Source organism: Dendropsophus ebraccatus, chromosome 9, assembly GCF_027789765.1.
Source record: "Dendropsophus ebraccatus isolate aDenEbr1 chromosome 9, aDenEbr1.pat, whole genome shotgun sequence".
NCBI classification, from domain to species: domain Eukaryota; kingdom Metazoa; phylum Chordata; class Amphibia; order Anura; family Hylidae; genus Dendropsophus; species Dendropsophus ebraccatus.
In genome coordinates this window covers 502,734-522,159 of record NC_091462.1, presented here as the reverse complement: position 1 = coordinate 522,159, position 19,426 = coordinate 502,734, and the positions used below count along the sequence as shown (strand labels likewise).

The 19,426-nt window shown below is 49.9% G+C and overlaps 1 protein-coding gene across 2 annotated transcripts in view; it reads right to left on the bottom strand.

Annotated features, from left to right (window-relative positions):
• Positions 1-19,426, bottom strand: part of ZNF142 (zinc finger protein 142) — a 101,241-nt gene that overhangs the window by 9,046 nt on the left and 72,769 nt on the right. The window contains exons 5-7 of one of the 2 annotated variants that reach the window (XM_069982244.1): positions 11,927-13,483; positions 9,868-11,896; positions 9,548-9,653 (exon numbers count right to left, since the gene is read on the bottom strand). In XM_069982244.1, coding sequence (XP_069838345.1) covers positions 9,548-9,653; positions 9,868-11,896; positions 11,927-13,483 — 3,692 coding nt within the window. Of the gene's footprint in view, positions 1-9,547; positions 9,654-9,867; positions 13,484-19,426 lie in introns of both variants that reach the window. The other variant, XM_069982243.1, reaches the window with a different exon arrangement.

Genomic DNA, 19,426 nt, shown 5'->3' with positions numbered 1-19,426 from the left:
AGGACAATAACTGCATAGAAACATAGAAGATTGTGGGCAGGAAAAGACCACTGGGTCCATCTAGTCGCCCTTTTAGTATTTTCTCTCTTTTTATCTTAGGATGGATATATGTCTATCCCAGGCGTGTTTATATTCTGTTATTGTAGATTTACCAACCACCTCTGCTGGAAGTTTGTTCCAGGTATCTACTACTCTTTCAGTAAAATAATATTTTCTCACATTGCTTCTGATCTTCCCCCCAGTAACCTCTCACTGTCTCCTCTTGTTCCTGCGCTCAGTTTTTTACTAAAAACATTTCCCTCCTGAACCTTTAGTCCTGTAACATATATAAAGGTTTCCATCATGTCCCCCTTTCCCTTCTTCCTCCTGTAACATATATATATAAAGGTTTCCATCATGTCCTCCCTTTCCCTTCTTCCTCCTGTAACATATATAAAGGTTTCCATCATGTCCCCCCTTTCCCTTCTTCCTCCTGTAACATATATAAAGGTTTCCATCATGTCCTCCCTTTCCCTTCTTCCTCCTGTAACATATATAAAGGTTTCCATCATGTCCCTCCTTTCCCTTCTTCCTCCTGTAACATATATAAAGGTTTCCATCATGTCCTCCCTTTCCCTTCTTCCTCCTGTAACATATATAAAGGTTTCCATCATGTCCTCCCTTTCCCTTCTTCCTCCTGTAACATATATAAAGGTTTCCATCATGTCCCCCCTTTCCCTTCTTCCTCCTGTAACATATATAAAGGTTTCCATCATGTCCTCCCTTTCCCTTCTTCCTCCGGTAACATATATAAAGGTTTCCATCATGTCCCCTCCTTTCCCTTCTTCCCCCTGTAACATATATAAAGGTTTCCATCATGTCCTCCCTTTCCCTTCTTCCTCCTGTAACATATATAAAGGTTTCCATCATGTCCCCCCTTTCCAGTCTTTCCTCCAGACTATAGAGATTCAAATCTTTAAGTCTTCCCTGATATGGTTTATCCCGCACACCCTCCACCATTTTTGTAGCCGTCTTTGGACCTGTTCTATTTTATCAATGTCCTATGTAGGTGAGGTTTCCAGAACTGTACACAGTATACAGATGTGGCCTCACCAGAGCTCTATACAGCGGGATCACAGTCTCCCTCCTACTGGTTATACCTCTAGCTATACACCCCAGCATACCATTATATATATTATATATATACACACTCCAGAATACAATTTGCTTTCCCCACCGCCTGGTTGCACTGGTGACTCATTTTAAGGCTGTCAGAAATCACTACCCCTAAATCCTTCTCTTCTGAAGTCTTTTCCAACACAGTACTGCCGATGTGATACTCGGATAGAGGATTCCTCCTCCCCAAGTGCATTATTATTGCATATATTGCATATATATAATATATTGCATATATTATTATTACATTTGGAAACGTTGAACTTCAATTTCCACTGTTTGGACACTTATCTAGCAAAGCTAAATCGTTTTCCATATTATTGACATCTCCAGGAATATCCACCCTATTGCACACTTTTGTGTCGTCAGCAAACAGACAAACTTTACCTACCAACCCTTCTCCTATGTCACTATCCTTACCTACCAACCCTTCTCCTGTGTCACCATCCTTACCTACCAACCCTTCTCCTGTGTCACTATCCTTACCTACCAACCCTTCTCCTATGTCACTATACTTACCTACCAACCCTTCTCCTATGTCACTATCCTTACCTACCAACCCTTCTCCTATGTCACTATACTTACCTACCAACCCTTCTCCTATGTCACTATCCTTACCTACCAACCCTTCTCCTATGTCACTATACTTACCTACCAACCCTTCTCCTGTGTCACTATCCTTACCTACCAACCCTTCTCCTATGTCACTATCCTTACCTACCAACCCTTCTCCTATGTCACTATCCTTACCTACCAACCCTTCTCCTATGTCACTATCCTTACCTACCAACCCTTCTCCTATATCACTATCCTTACCTACCAACCCTTCTCCTATGTCACTTACAAACATATTAAAAAGAATAGGCCCCAGAACAGACCCTTGTGGCCACCACGTGTAACCAGTCTCTGCTCGGAATATTCACCATTACCATTACCCCTCTGATATCTCTCCTTCAGCCAACCACAAATCCACTGAACTATCCAGGGATCACCTGCCTAACGGACCCCAGGACAGATCTTGAATTAAAAGCAGCTATCTGAAGGTACAAGCGGTTTGGGGGAGTCAGATTGTGGGTACAGAGTCGCTTTAATACTGCTAAGTGAGTGCACCGCTCTATAAGTTGTGTGAATATATATATATATATATATATATGCAAAAAAGGGGTCCGTGGAGCCTCAGTTACGAGTCTCAAAACATATATATTGTTATAACATAGCAGGAGCACTATCGCATATTGAATAGAGACGCACGATCAGACATTATAATAAAATAAATAAAGAGATTAATACCAAAGCATTTGTGATTGCAATCATTTTCTGGAAGAAATTGGGTATTATCTGACAGAATTGCAGGGGTGCCAATACTTTTGGCCAGCACTGTATATCTTCGACCTCCCCCACCATATGGGAGCATCCCCCCCCCATACAGGACACCCAAGCATCCACCCCACCCCCACCATGTTTCTGTAAGCCCATGACAGCACCCCTGGAGAGGACCCCCCACCGCAAGACAGGTAACCTGAGAAGATAAAAGTTTAACACACCTCAGTTCTGAAAAAGTACTCCAGTGGGGAATGTTATATATAACTCAAATATAAAGAAGAAAACAAAATAAATTTAAGGGGGGGCGGAGGGGTGGTGTCATGGGCTTGCAGGAACATCACTACTGTAAGTAATTCTGGTTTTACCCAGATGCCCTATGACAGCACCCCTGGGGGTTTAGACTACAAGTCCAGTTAGGGAAGGACAACAGCCGAAAGACAGATCAGAACGTGGACAGAGCTGTAATCTGTAATGACGGAGGAAAGTATGGGGAGATGTATCGGCAGCCATAGCCCTAGTAGAGGGAGCAGAAACATGGGAAAGAAGGTCTCTACTCTGAGGTATAGGCTAGGGAGATGGCTAAACCAATGACCAACTATAGTTCTGGAAGCCACTTTGCCTGAGGACTGGATCAGCAAGTTTTCTGCTTTCCTCAAACCTTTGGTGGCCTCTAAATACTTAAGCAAAGACCCCCTCACGTCAAGAGTATGAAAAGCTCTTTCTCCCTCTGTAGAGACGGGAAAGCGGGCAGAGGGAGAAATGAGAGAAAGCGGGCAGAGGGAGAAATGAGAGAAAGCGGGCAGCGGGAGAAATGAGAGAAAGCGGGCAGAGGGAGAAATGAGAGAAAGCGGGCGGGAGGAGAAATGAGAGAAAGCGGGCAGGAGGAGAAATGAGAGAAAGCGGGCAGAGGGAGAAATGAGAGAAAGCGGGCAGAGGGAGAAATGAGAGAAAGCGGGCGGGAGGAGAAATGAGAGAAAGCGGGCAGAGGGAGAAATGAGAGAAAGCGGGCGGGAGGAGAAATGAGAGAAAGCGGGCGGGAGGAGAAATGAGAGAAAGCGGGCAGAGGGAGAAATGAGAGAAAGCGGGCGGGAGGAGAAATGAGAGAAAGCGGGCGGGAGGAGAAATGAGAGAAAGCGGGCGGGAGGAGAAATGAGAGAAAGCGGGCGGGAGGAGAAATGAGAGAAAGCGGGCAGAGGGAGAAATGAGAGAAAGCGGGCGGGAGGAGAAATGAGAGAAAGCGGGCAGAAGGAGAAATGAGAGAAAGCGGGCAGAGGGAGAAATGAGAGAAAGCGGGCAGAGGGAGAAATGAGAGAAAGCGGGCGGGAGGAGAAATGAGAGAAAGCGGGCAGAGGGAGAAATGAGAGAAAGCGGGCAGAGGGAGAAATGAGAGAAAGCGGGCGGGAGGAGAAATGAGAGAAAGCGGGCAGAAGGAGAAATGAGAGAAAGCGGGCAGAGGGAGAAATGAGAGAAAGCGGGCAGAGGGAGAAATGAGAGAAAGCGGGCAGGAGGAGAAATGAGAGAAAGCGGGCAGAGGGAGAAATGAGAGAAAGCGGGCAGAGGGAGAAATGAGAGAAAGCGGGCAGAGGGAGAAATGAGAGAAAGCGGGCGGGAGGAGAAATGAGAGAAAGCGGGCGGGAGGAGAAATGAGAGAAAGCGGGCGGGAGGAGAAATAAGAGAAAGCGGGCAGGAGGAGAAATGAGAGAAAGCGGGCGGGAGGAGAAATGAGAGAAAGCGGGCAGAGGGAGAAATGAGAGAAAGCGGGCAAAGGGAGAAATGAGAGAAAGCGGGCGGGAGGAGAAATGAGAGAAAGCGGGCAGGAGGAGAAATGAGAGAAAGCGGGCAGGGGGAGAAATGAGAGAAAGCGGGCAGAGGGAGAAATGAGAGAAAGCGGGCAGAGGGAGAAATGAGAGAAAGCGGGCAGAGGGAGAAATGAGAGAAAGCGGGCGGGAGGAGAAATGAGAGAAAGCGGGCAGAGGGAGAAATGAGAGAAAGCGGGCAGAGGGAGAAATGAGAGAAAGCGGGCAGAGGGAGAAATGAGAGAAAGCGGGCAGAGGGAGAAATGAGAGAAAGCGGGCAGGAGGAGAAATGAGAGAAAGCGGGCGGGAGGAGAAATGAGAGAAAGCGGGCAGGAGGAGAAATGAGAGAAAGCGGGCGGGAGGAGAAATGAGAGAAAGCGGGCAGAGGGAGAAATGAGAGAAAGCGGGCGGGAGGAGAAATGAGAGAAAGCGGGCAGAGGGAGAAATGAGAGAAAGCGGGCAGAGGGAGAAATGAGAGAAAGCGGGCAGGAGGAGAAATGAGAGAAAGCGGGCAGAAGGAGAAATGAGAGAAAGCGGGCAGGAGGAGAAATGAGAGAAAGCGGGCAGAGGGAGAAATGAGAGAAAGCGGGCAGGAGGAGAAATGAGAGAAAGCGGGCGGGAGGAGAAATGAGAGAAAGCGGGCAGAGGGAGAAATGAGAGAAAGCGGGCAGGAGGAGAAATGAGAGAAAGCGGGCAGGGGGAGAAATGAGAGAAAGCGGGCAGGAGGAGAAATGAGAGAAAGCGGGCAGAGGGAGAAATGAGAGAAAGCGGGCAGGAGGAGAAATGAGAGAAAGCGGGCAGAGGGAGAAATGAGAGAAAGCGGGCAGGAGGAGAAATGAGAGAAAGCGGGCAGAGGGAGAAATGAGAGAAAGCGGGCAGGAGGAGAAATGAGAGAAAGCGGGCAGGAGGAGAAATGGGAGAAAGCGGGCAGAGGGAGAAATGAGAGAAAGCGGGCAGGAGGAGAAATGAGAGAAAGCGGGCAGAGGGAGAAATGAGAGAAAGCGGGCAGGAGGAGAAATGAGAGAAAGCGGGCAGAAGGAGAAATGAGAGAAAGCGGGCAGGAGGAGAAATGAGAGAAAGCGGGCAGAGGGAGAAATGAGAGAAAGCGGGCAGGAGGAGAAATGAGAGAAAGCGGGCGGGAGGAGAAATGAGAGAAAGCGGGCAGAGGGAGAAATGAGAGAAAGCGGGCAGGAGGAGAAATGAGAGAAAGCGGGCAGGGGGAGAAATGAGAGAAAGCGGGCAGGAGGAGAAATGAGAGAAAGCGGGCAGAGGGAGAAATGAGAGAAAGCGGGCAGGAGGAGAAATGAGAGAAAGCGGGCAGAGGGAGAAATGAGAGAAAGCGGGCAGGAGGAGAAATGAGAGAAAGCGGGCAGAGGGAGAAATGAGAGAAAGCGGGCGGGAGGAGAAATGAGAGAAAGCGGGCAGAGGGAGAAATGAGAGAAAGCGGGCAGAGGGAGAAATGAGAGAAAGCGGGCAGGAGGAGAAATGAGAGAAAGCGGGCAGGGGGAGAAATGAGAGAAAGCGGGCAGGAGGAGAAATGAGAGAAAGCGGGCAGGAGGAGAAATGAGAGAAAGCGGGCAGAGGGAGAAATGAGAGAAAGCGGGCAGAGGGAGAAATGAGAGAAAGCGGGCGGGAGGAGAAATGAGAGAAAGCGGGCAGAGGGAGAAATGAGAGAAAGCGGGCAGAGGGAGAAATGAGAGAAAGCGGGCAGAGGGAGAAATGAGAGAAAGCGGTCAGAAGATCTTTATTATGAAACTGACACAACTTTTGGGAGAAGAGAATGTTAGGTCTTCATGACTACTCTATCATCTAGAATGGGGGTATAAGGGGGGAAAGCTGGTGGGGCCTAAAGCTCTCCCACTCTTCTAGCCGTGGTGATAGCTAGCAGAAAGGACAGAGAATCCAGCAGTTCGAATGGAGGTTTAGTGTGGGTGTCCAGTGCAACGTTTAGATCCCAAGGTGGGACCGTCTGGTAGGTGGACTCAATCTAACCGCCAGTGTAATGAATCTTTTAATGAGAAGGTTATCAGCCAAGCTAAGAAGGTACTTAGGGCTGAAAGCTGCACTTTAGAGGACTTTGTTTTAAATTTTTGTCTAGGCCTGCCTGTAGGAAGCTAAGAATAAGAGGAACCTAATGGACACCCTAAAAAACCTTAGGAAAGCCCTCCAAGTTCTCAGCTATACAGAAGTAACCTCTTTCATACATTAATAACATTGTCCGAGAGCCCCCTACCTCGGAGAATCAGCCTCTCAGTATCCATGCAGTCAAGTACAGGTGGGGAGAGATTGGATGCAGGGAATATCCTTCCTCTCTGGTAACATCCATGGTTGGCTTATTGACAGTCTCCTCAGTAGCGTGAGCCATAATCTTTTTGGCCGGAATGGAGCTATTATAATGACTACTGCTTTGGTCTTCCACTATTATGACCTTGAGAATCAGACAAATTGGAGGTAAGGCATACCCCATCTCCCTCCCTAAGAGGCCATCTTCTGGGAGTCCCTGGGCTAGAGGGAAAAGTTCTTCTTGAACTGTCGGAGAACTAAACCTTTTTGACATTAGTGTGAAAGTCTCCTGGTTTATAGACAATTCTGACAGACTTAGCTGCCCTCTGCTCAGGAAGTCTGCTTGAACGTTCTGTTCTCCTTTTAGATAGGCCGCCGACCGGGACAGCAAGTCCTTCTCTGCAAATTGAAAATTATACGTAGACAGCTGGATGAGTGATTGACAATGCGCGCCCCGCTGCTTGTTGATGTAGAATACTGCCGTGGTGTTGTCTGAGCACATCTCTTGAGGATGCTAAATTAGAAAATATCTGTAGGACTTGCTTACATCTCCTGGAATTTTGATGTCTGGCTTCTAAAGTCATCTGGTGAGACCTGAGTGGGCTCCCAAACCCCAGGGACTGGCATCTGTAGTGACCCTGACTAGCCGAGCTAGACTCCTCCTTACTCCTCTTTCTAAATTCTGTGGATTTGTCCACCAAAGGCGGCTCACCCTTTTGGAGGACAGAGATTCTAATGGCTTTAATATGTTGATCTGTGTCCTCTGTAGGAAAAAGGGCTCTACTACTGGTGCCCGCTTCCTGTTCCTCATCAGATGAACAGATAAGCTCCATTTCCCCCTCTTCTAGGAATTCCCCCTCTCTGGCTGACACTTCCAAGGGTCTCCGGCCTTCCACAGTAACAGGGATCTTATAATACCCTAGGCCCCTTAGAGAAAGCTGAACCTCATCCCGGACAATCTGGTTTAAGCGGTTGTCCAGGGAGGTAGAGAATAATTTATCCATACAGGCCAGACATAGGGACCTAGGATAATGGTCAGCAAGCGGGGCCAGCACACTCCTCATAGTGACACTTAGAGGTTGCTTTTCTAGAGCATCTATCAGACACCATGTAACAGTGGAAAAATCCCCATTAGTAAAAAATAATGAGACACTAACCATCTAGGCTCCCATCATCCCATAGGTACCGGGCTGTCAGGGATCTCCCTGAAGGTCCTGGTAGATCTCTCCTGGCATTGTTTATCCCTCTTATCTGTGGGCTCAGACATGCTAGCAGACTTGAGGTAAGTACCAGTGGTCAGTAGGTGAGGCTGGCTGGATGCTAGGAGACAAGGTGATGAAGGATCTCCTGGCCTTTTGAAATTGTCGTCAACAGCACAGTGCCGCGTGGATGCACCGGCCAGCGCCACCCGGAGCAGAGGAGGAACAGGATAGGCCAAGCTACCTCACGTGACCCATCATCTGACGTCCTGGTGGAGCGTGGCGCACATGCCAGTGGTGCTCCTGCAGGCTGAAGGACCACCACAAGACCTGCCACAACCACAGCCCACCAAAGCCTCCCCCTACACAAAAACCAGACACAGCAGGAGGGAGGCACCAGACGACCACAGGAAAACAGCCACACCGTCCGGAGCTCCAGACAGAATTCAGGCTGCTATCCAAGGACAGTCTTAGGGTGGTATTACAAGGGACGATTTTACAGCGATTGACGATGAACGATCTCAAAACGACCGCTATGACAAATGATCTTAATCATTCACCCTACTACACAGGACGACGATCGCTACTTGCAATCGTTACTAGCAGTCGTTCTTGCGCTCGTCCTTTCCTGGATGATAGACTAGGGAACGAGCGAACTACACATTATTACACCGAATGATGTTCGAACGATTTGTGAACGATTAACGATAAAAATAGGTCCAGATTCTATCAAACGATCAACGATTTCTCGTTGGTCGTTTAATCGTTGCCTGCTAACGATTATCTTTCAAATTCAACCAATCTAACAATTTTTTGAACGATAATCGTCCCATGTAATAAGCCCTTATGCCTCCAGGGAGCCCCACTAAGCATTGGATATTGCAGCCATGTAGAAAGGTGTGTAACTTCATCCCAGGATCGGAATCGATTTTAAGAAACTTTGTCATTGGGTTTATAAGGCAAATCTGCCATTATCTGCATTCAAAAAGCCTTTTCCCAGGTCCCCTCCCCCTCCTCTCTCTCATCCACTGCTCATTATCAGGAAATCCCTGTGTAACCTATGGAGAGGGCAGGGGGGAGGAGGGAGATTAGTCACCAGCAGAGAGCAGAGACCAAAGGATTACACAGTGGGGAACTGTATGACAGACAGTATTCAGAGGTCAGAGAGGTCAGTGCTGACTACAGAGGAGATAGCCCAGTGATGTAGCTTTAAATTAACTCTTTGTTGTCCTGTTTTGGTTCCCTTAACTCCCTTAACCCCTCCCCTCTCCATAGAAAACCATGAAGACTAATATCTTTAATTCGGGAGAGTAAGGCTCCATTTACACAGAAAGATTATCTGACAGATTATCTGCCAAAGATTTGAAGCCAAAGCCAGGAACAGACTATAAACAGATCAGGTCATAAAGGAAAGCCTGAGATTTTTCCTCTTTTCAAATCCATTCCTGGCTTTGGCTTCAAATCTTTGTCAGATAATCTTTCTGTGTAAATGGACCCCAAGTCCATGAATACGGGGAGAAGTCTGCTTTTCAGTTTTCCTGTCCTGTGGTGGGAGGCCCTCTCCAGGGGTGCTGTCATAGGGTGTCTGGGCAAAAGCTTTATAACTTTGTGGAAGGAAACACATTGAAAGCGACCGCCAGATGGATCCTGGGACCTGCACATGTGATTGCGTCCCCCCCCCCCAGGACCCCACAAAGCAAGTCTGGGTTACTGAGAACTGAACAGAGATCTCTGCCCCCACTTGTCTGTCTTACGGCAATAGCTGCTTACATCCAGAGGGCGCCATGTTACCTGTGTGCTTGGTCATGTGGTATTTCAGCTGGTTGACCCACTTGCATTTGTAGCCGCATTCTGGGCACAGGTAATTCTTTTCGTCTTTGTGGATGCGCATGTGATACTGTGGAGAGAAAACCATTTGGCTTATCATCCATGGCGTCCGTTCGGTCTGCTCCCTGAACTTACAGGGTCTTTCCCCATTTCCCTGCAGTAAGGCTGCGGCTTACAGACTCCACAGCCCTGGCTATTACATCTATCCCCCAATATGAAACATGGGAGGGGGTTGCCCAAGCAGGACTTTCCGCACAGATTGTCAGAAGGCTCCCACAACTTACTTTAAGACGTGAGGGGTCTGCGCAGGTGTAGCTGCAGAGGTGGCACTTGTACGGTTTTTCACCTGTGTGGATTCGGCTATGCCACGTGATCTTCTGCTTATTCCTGGTGCTATATTCACAGTCTGAGCACTTGTAGATACGTGTGGCCCCATGGCCCTTGACATGATGGTCATACACTAGCTGATGATGACAGGAGAAGGAGCAGAATGGACAGCGCAGGTGCCCCCCGTCCGCCTCTCCCCCCGGCAGTGCCGAACTCTCGTGCTCCTCTGCATAGTGATTGATCAGCTGCTGCCGGTCTTTGGCTGCATACTGGCACTGCTGGCAGTGGTGAGAAAAGTGGGTTTTTCTATGGTCCTCCATGTCCTCCCTGCGAGAGAATGTCTCCTTGCAAACAGTACACTGCAGGTGGCGGTGCTGCTTCTGCATGTGACATCGCAGGGTGGCCTGGCTATGGCAGGAGAATGAGCACTGGGGACATTGATGAACAGCTTTCTCTTGGTGTTTTCTCAGACTGTGCTGCTTCAGTGCAGCCTCAGAACTAAAACTTGCCTGGCAAACAGCACAGGGGTAGACCGCCTCACCGCTGTGGCAACTGCCCATGTGCCGTGCCACGTCATTCTGACTATAGCCACTGTAGTCACAGAGCTGGCAGAAATGAGTGGGCGTCTTCTCATGGATTCTCCTTTGGTGAAGCCTTAGCTTAGAGTTTGTCCCAAAGGTCCGGCTACAAGAATTACAAGTTATGCGACCCACCCCAGTGTGCAGAGACTCGTGGGCTTCCAGTCGGTACCGCCTGGTGGTGCTGAAATCACAATACTGACAGCAGTGTGGCTTGACTCCTTCATGGCGGATCCGCACATGCTGCTTCATACAACGTGGCTGTTTGCAGGTGAAGTTGCACTGCTTGCACTGCAGCTCGACTTTGCCCTGTGAATATTTCTGGTGCAGCTCTCGATGATGTGTCAAAGCGCCCGGCGACATGCACCGAAAAGAGCAGAAGGGGCACTGGAGCTCGCCAGGCCTTAAACAACCTTTCTTCCTGTGGGTTCTCATTGCTCGTTCTTGGGTGCAAGTAAAAGCACAGGAAGAGCAAGAAAGCCGATGGCCACTGTTTGAGTTGCACAAGGTTTTACCAATGCCTACATTCTCTTCAACTTCTTGCTTTGGATTTTGAGAGTCTTCACCCACAGAGCACCCGGGCAGGGTTCCCAATTCTTGGGTGTTCTCTAGACCATTGTGCTTCTCCTGCAGTTTTCTGAAGGTCACCTCAAATAGTGGTTCTGACGTACAAGGAACCCGCTGTAGCTCCTGACAGTTCTGGGTGACGTGACAAGTTATGGTACATTCTCTGGAGCAGGAGAAGGAACAAAGCAAACAGTGGAACTTTCCTCCTTGAATTCGGTACTTCTCATTGATGGACATCCTGCCTTCACCTGTTGAGGAGGGGGGGGCACTCGCACTTGTTTTCTGTGGATTTAACAAACTCTGACATGGGAACAAATGCTCATTCAGGTCTATGCATTCCTTCATAGAGCCAACTATAAGCCTATCCTCCACAGGGCCATCAGTTATAAGCCTATCCTCCACAGGGCCTACATCTACAGGGCCATCAGCTATAAGCCTATCCTCCACAGGGCCATCAGTTATAAGCCTATCCTCCACAGGGCCTACAGCTATAAGCCTATCCTCCACAGGGCCTACATCTACAGGGCCATCAGCTATAAGCCTATCCTCCACAGGGCCATCAGCTATAAGCCTATCCTCCACAGGGCCTACAGCTATAAGCCTATCCTCCACAGGGCCTACATCTACAGGGCCATCAGCTATAAGCCTATCCTCCACAGGGCCATCAGCTATAAGCCTATCCTCCACAGGGCCATCAGTTATAAGCCTATCCTCCACAGGGCCTACAGCTATAAGCCTATCCTCCACAGGGCCTACAGCTATAAGCCTATCCTCCACAAGGCCTACATCTACAGGACCATCAGTTATAAGCCTATCCTCCACAGGGCCATCAGTTATAAGCCTATCCTCCACAGGGCCATCAGTTATAAGCCTATCCTCAACAGGGCCATCAGCTACAGGACTATCTGCTATATATCTATCCTTGTGGCCGCCAGCTGCCTTCACTGACATTGCCGACTGCAGACAAGCTCTTCTCTTCTTAAGCCTCATGGGGCACTTCTTAAGAATATGGGTATTAAGCCCCCTCTGCTGCTTGAAGCTGGAGCCGCACTCCTTACACACCAGAGAAGATCTGCTCAGGTGGCAGCCGGTCTTGGCATGCTGGACGATACTTCCCTTCTTCTTGGTGATGTAGGAACACTTCTCACATCTGTAAACCTGGGCGCTGGACTGGACCATCAGCATCTGGACTCTCCCTTCCAAGACCAGCATTTCCGCTTGTTCCTTGTCTTGCTTCCTCAATGCTTTCAGAATGGCCTCGGGCCTACAGCTCTCACCATCTGCTTCATCCGGAGCAATGGTTGTGGCTTCAACTTCTTGGATATTGCTTTCATGAATGTCACTGGATTCACAGACTATGGTGAGTTGGGCGCCGCCCTTCACTACATTAGTCCAGGACTCCTGCACTTCTATGGGAAGGTCTCCTGACTGGAGATCAAGATTGGTGTTTACATGTAGATCATCGCCTTTCTCATTCATTTCGCTTAGGATTGGATCTTGATTGTCTTGTGCTGTTACATGGCCACCATTTTCCCCCTTCTCCTGGTCATCCCCCAGGTGTGGATCGGCCTCTTCCTCATGGTCCTGTCCGCAGTTTACATGCTCCTCCACTGCCATGGACTCAGGGAAGCAGAGAATTTCACTTTGAATAGGAAGAGGATCTCCACAAGCAACTAGAGTCTCTACAGGAGGCTCTTTAGCCAGGAGGTCACTGGACTGTGAAAGCTCCAGTCTTACTGGGAAGTCCTCCATTTCTATACTGCAGGTTTCAGCTGGTTCCAGGGTAATGGCGGCCAGTAAAGTCTCGTCGGCCACTGAACTTCCATCACCTCCAGGTGGTTTGGTAAGACCACTGACCTGCTCATACTGAGAAGTGTGATGCTTTCCAGCTGCCTCTACCTCTGCAGGGTCACTGCCCACCGCCTGTATGTAAGAAGACAGTGGTCTGACAGAGGCTGTGGCCTCCACTCTGTAAGGGAACAGTAACTCCACACTGCTGGACTCCTTCTTCTTGCTGGCATAGCGCTCCAGCCAGTCCTGGTCTCCCGGGATGTATCCATGGGACTTGCGCTTGTGGAAGAAGAGACTGGTATTACTGAATGTACGGAAAGAGCACAGGGCACAGCCAAACTCCCGCTGCCTGGTGTGCTTGCCATTCTCGTGGTTACGGAGAGTCTGCTTATACTTTGTCTGGAAGCTGCAGTGCTGGCACTGGTACATGGTGGTCGGGGGACACTGGCAGTGCTGGCACATGGTGGTCGGGGGACACTGGCAGTGCTTCACTTGCATATGTTTCTGAAGTTCAGTCTTGCGTTTGCACCCAAATCCACAGATTTCACAGATGAGCGTTTTCCCCTGGTGACGCAGCTTATGGCTACTGAGCTGGTCCGCACGGTGACAGCGATAGGAACACTGGCTGCAGTGATACCTGAGGGAATCATAAAGACAATGTCAGTGCACATAGACATGAAGGTGGAGAAGGCCAGAGCTAAAACGGAGGCCAGGAGACAGAAGGCCAGATGTGGTGAGGGCAATGAGTGCAGCTCTGGAGTATAATACAGGATGTAACTCAGGATCAGTAATGTATGTGCAGTGTCCCAGAACAGCCCTACTTATGCTCACACTTTTATTATAACCAGTTCTGTTCTGGAAAGCTATGGTCCACTGCAAACTGCGTGTATCGTGTTACCCTTCAGGTCGGCTATTCCATTCATTTATTGCATGTATATTCAGGTATCAGTGTCTAATGGTATTAGGTCACCTCCTAGTGTTCAAGGATGGTACGTCTCATGTATATTTCTCTGTATATGCCTAATGGTGTGATGATGCAATGGCTGGATGTCACGTGACTGTGCCCTGCTTCCATGGTAACTCCAATGGTCATCGAGCTTTTGGCTGGGGTTACCATGTGACTTCCTGTTCTATCTCAGTCTTGTTCTCCACCTTCAGGAGACAAGTTCTGTGTTTATCTCCTATCCCATAGGGGATAGGTTGTGTGTTTGTCCTCTCTCCCTGCTAAGAGAGAGGCCTCTGTGTGCTCTGCTGCTCCAGTCCGCTGGCTGTGTTCCTGTCTCAAGTCTCAAGATTCTCATCTGGGTGTCGATTCTTCAGTCATTCTTCAGTTCCTCTCATCATCATCTTCATTAACAGCAAGTATTTCATTCAAGTCTCATTCCACCCAGCATCTCCTCCTCAGTATCACTACTACTCCCATCATTCAGCACGCTTATCTCACAGCCTATTGCAGCATCACCCATTACTCTGCCTTATTCCTGGTTGCATCCGGAGAAACTGTTGCTATTGGTTACCACCGTTACAATAAATATACAACTACCGTTGTTTCTGAACCTTGGCATTGGTGTGATAATTGGTCCCCTGACTAAGGACAATGAAGAATCGCATGCCCAGTATTCCCGCATGGTCAGGAACCGGTATCCAGCTGTATCACCCTCGTGCCTACACCGTGACCACATTATCCTACAGCTGCCCCGATTCCTGCCGGTTAGCACCACCTACACTGCACTGTAATGTATGTACACAGTGACCCCACCAGCAGAATAGTGAGTGCAGCTCTGGAGTATAATACAGGATGTAACTCAGGATCAGTTATGTAATGTATGTCCACAGTGACCCCACCAGCAGAATAGTGAGTGCAGCTCTGGAGTATAATACAGGATGTAACTCAGGATCAGTAATATATGTACACAGTGACCCCACCAGCAGAATAGTGAGTGCAGCTCTGGGGTATAATACAGGATGTAACTCAGGATCAGTAATGTATGTACACAGTGACCCCCACCAGCAGAATAGTGAGAGCAGCTCTGGAGTATAATACAGGATCAGTAATATAATGTATGTACACAGTGACCTCACCAGCAGAATAGTGATCGCAGCTCTGGGGTATAATACAGGATGTAACTCAGTATCAGTAATGTATGTACACAGTGACCCCACCAGCAGAATAGTGAGTGCAGCTCTGGGGTATAATACAGGATGTAACTCAGGATCAGTAATGTATGTACACAGTGACCCCACCAGCAGAATAGTGAGTGCAGCTCTGGGGTATAATACAGGATGTAACTCAGGATCAGTAATGTATGTACACAGTGACCCCCACCAGCAGAATAGTGAGAGCAGCTCTGGAGTATAATACAGGATCAGTAATATAATGTATGTACACAGTGACCTCACCAGCAGAATAGTGAGTGCAGCTCTGGAGTGGTGATTGCAGCTCCAATTAGTTTTGGGTGTGGTCCTGCTGTGTGAGGCTGTGCGAGTCTGCTGCTCCTGAGCTCCAGGCAAGAAAGATCTGCCCCTGGGCCTGTTCTCTCCTCCCCAGGGAGGGAGCAGGTTTTCAGGCATGAGCGAGCCAAGGAGAGTCCCAACTCCTGCCCCCCGAAGCAGGTCCGTGGGGGGCAGAGGAATCCAGCGACCAACAGAGGGAATACCATCAGAGGTCCAAGGGCTGAGGCGTTCTACTAGGAGGTGCAGCGATGCTTCTCCAGCCGCCCCTGAACCAGAGGTAACAAAGGGTAGCCGCAAGGCTACAGCAAGTTGTGGAACTACAAGTGCCAGAAGTTCTGAAACAACTGTGGAAACCAGTCAGGAAAATCTGTGCAGTGACACTCCTCCTGGAGCAAGGCTGTCTGCCCATGAAGGTGTGGAGGAAGATTGGGGGGTGCAGCGGTCCCAAGAGACGGGCCAGACCTATGGCCTACGGATTGCTGCGAGCCTCCATGGGTATGAGGAAGCCAGGAACCAGCTGTACAAGCTCCAGGAGGAGGTATGTGCTGTAAAAGCATTGATGGACACTGCTGCTAAGCAGCAAAAGACTGAGTTATCAGCAAAAATTAAATCTCTGAAAGCTGACGTCAAAAAGATAGTGAAAAAGAGAACTTTTATTTTGGAGAATAGTGGGCCGTTTAAAGAGAAACTTCAGAATGACGATCGTTTTGCTCAAACGGAGAGAGAAAGGCAGAGAAGGCTGAGAGGGCTCCAGCCAGAAAGCCGGGTGGAGGAGGAAGGAGACGCTGCGGAGGTACGTGATGTTGAGCCGAATCCACTCGGGGGTCCCCAACAACAGACCCCATACAGTGGGCTCCCTGCAGGGCAAGCAGCATTGTCATCTAGCCGCGGTTCGGGGGATGAAAGCAACACCAGTTACCAGGGAGGGGCGCTGATGGCCCAGATCCAGCTCCTGGAGTCACCAGGGCGCCTCCAGGACTTCGTATTCGGAGAGGAGTTACCAGAGGAGGCGCCTGGGAGAAAGACCAAGGTAAAGACCACCAAGCTTCAGGAGCAGGTAACATTTGTATATTCCCCCCTCCCTGTGCCCCCCGGACTGGCCTCAGGGTCAGCTCACTGTGTGAACCCCATATCTCAGCCCGGCCTGAGTTCTGTTGTGGACTCAGTGCAGGAGAATGGGGAGAGTATGGAGTCTAGTATGGCGGTAAGCTCCATCTCTGTTTGCAGTAGCAGAGGTGGAGCAGGTGAGGAACCGGCCGTAAGGTCGGACAGTGATATTGGCCCAGCGGCGGGCAGTGGTAGGAAAGGTGGCCCAGCGGTGAGCAGTAACGTTAAAGGCACTGGTACATCAGCTCGCTCCCTGATGGGAGGGGGGAGCGGGTGTGTGCCGGTGTCAGCTGCGGGAGCTCCGGTGGCTCTTGGCGCTGCTGTTCCTTTGGGGCAGCGGTGTCGTCGTCGGGATGCTGCCGGGGCTAAGATGCCTTCGCCTCCCAAAAGAAAGACTGGACTTAAGCCTTTATTTTGTATTGGTGCTGCTGGACCAGATCGTGCGGAGGACTCTAGTACTGATGAGGCAGAGGGTACCAGCAGAAATAGGGCAGGGGCTGCCTCTAAACAGTCCAGGCAGGCTGTTCGGTCCTTTCTAAAGGGACCAGTGGCCTGTCCTGTGGAGGTGGCTCCGGTCCTGGTACCCAATGACGCTGATGGTACAAAATCTCTTTCTGTCCCAGAACACACCGGTCCACCCAGTGTGAATGGGGGAATTAACGTTGGGGGGGAAGGCAGGAGTGAATGTGGGAAGGAATCTGTCTGGGGCTTTTGGAGGGTGGTCGGGGCAGTGTGACATGTGGTATTGGTGTGGGTATGGATTATGTGGAGGAGGGTGGTGAAGGGGTACAGATTAGTGGTGGGAGCATAGGGCCTGGTCCAGTTGCACCCCCAGCGGGAAGTGGGGTGCTTTCCTCGTCCTCGGGCCCTGGGGATGGTGACTTGCATCGACGTGTCCTGCAGGCCTTAAAGAGAGGGGAGAGAACAATCAATGTAGAGGGTAGGGAGGTTGATCTGTCTTTCTTGATAGAAAGGCATGGCCTTGCAGCCTTCCGAGAGGAAAGGGGTAGGGAAACTGTGTGGTCTCTCCCAACAGCCGGGCCGGGCGGTGTCCGAAGGAATGTGGTCCGTCTGAGGTGGAGAGGCAGTGATACATGTCCCCCAAGATCTAAAGTTGTTGAGCTCCTGCTGAGGATGAGCTTCAAGGCAGCCGACATCTTTGCCTTGATACATCCCTTTGGTACCCCTGAATTCGATATCAGCTTTGTTCGGCCGGAGGGGCTTGAGCTTTTTTGGTCGAACTCTGAGCTGGTAAAGGATGAGCCCGGCTGGCGAGACTTTGCCATTCAGGCGGTGTCTCGCCAAAATAACGTCAAGAGAGTGACCGTTTTAACCCGTAACGAATCCCTCTCTTGTATTGACATCATGACGTGGCTTGGCCGGTATGGAGAGGTGGTGGAAGTCCCAAAAAAGAACAGGGACGAATATGGCATCTGGTCAGGGGCTTGGACCTTTATGGTCAAACTTAGATATTCAGGAAACACCGTTACCCATATACCATCTGCCACCTTCCTAGGAAGGGATCGAATCCAGGTCTTCTACCAGGGTCAGCCTAAGCTCTGTCACAGGTGCGGTGACCCCACACATTTCAGTGCTAGGTGCACAGTGATAAAGTGCTCATTGTGTGGGGAAATAGGCCATCTCGCTGCATCCTGTGTGGAGATTAGGTGTCACCTGTGTGGTGACTTAGGTCACCCATTCAGTCGCTGCCCTCGTTCCTTTGCCAACGCAGTTGTTACCCCGGTGGAGAAAGGTCGTGAGGATGAATCTACTGGGGGGGCAGCTGGCGGAGGTGAAGGAGTAAAAGAGCCAGGGAAGAAAAGTAAGCAAAAGACGCCAGCCCAACTGAGGCGTCGGGATAAGCGCCAAAGGGAGAGGGAGATGGGGGAGTCTCAGGAGCCTCGGGCAACTGTGGTGACCTCTGACCTCATCCCTGAGGCCAATCTTCCTGCTGAGGCTCTGAGGGACAGTGATCTGGATGAGGAGATTTGGAGGATTCGGAAAGAAGAAGGTGCCATCTCTCCACTGTCCTCCCATGGTGAGAGCGCGGATGAGGATAGTGGGAGATGGGTGGAGCACAAGCGGGGTACTAAAAAGAATAAGAAAAGGGAAGATGTAAGATCTTCTCCCACCCCCCAGGTGCCAAAGGAAGGTACAACCATCCTCCCTCTGATTGGTCTCTCAAACCGGTTCCAAACCCTCCAAGATGTTTCCTCCTCAGAGGTGCAGGAGGCACAGGGTGAGGTTCTGGTTGTTTCGGTGATGGGGGGGCCTGCAGGGGACGTCGAATCCTCTCTCCCTGGAGAACGTATTTCCTTTGGGGGGAGGATCTGCCCAGAGTCGGGGGACGAGGAAATTGTAAATAAAGGGGATATGGATCCGTTTCACTAAAGAGAGGTAAACCATCATCAGATGAGGAAGGTGGCGGGCAGGATGGAAAGGATAGTGGGAAAAAGAAAGCCATCTAACTCAATCACCCATGATGGCGGCGCCCTCTCCGTTGACGCTGGCTTCCATTAATATAGCCAGCATTTAGTCAGATACGGCTAGATTTGCGGCCTATGATTATTTTGCCCACATTAATGCTGACATTTTCTTTTTGCAGGAGACCAGGCTAACAGACATGTCATCTATATTTAAAGCCAGAAGGGAATGGAGGAATGGGCCCTCCTACTGGTCTCTTGTGGCCGAGCCGTATAGCGGGGTGGCAGTCTTTTTTGCCGCACCGGGAGAATGCCGACGGGTTATTGAGTTAGAAATGGGGAGGTGCCTGATTCTAGATGTCCTCATGAAGGGACAAGAACTTCGCCTTATTAACATCTATGGTCCACAGTCCAAGTGGGATCGGAAGTGTCTCTTTATGAGGATCAAGCCCTATCTTTTTACAAGTTGGCAGGTGGTCTTTGGAGGGGACTTCAATGCTGTCACGAGGCCCCAGGATAGGGGAGGTTCCAGAGACAAGCTGACTTATGATGGCATTGCCCTGAATAGTATAGCTAGTGAGGCTCGCCTGGTGGAT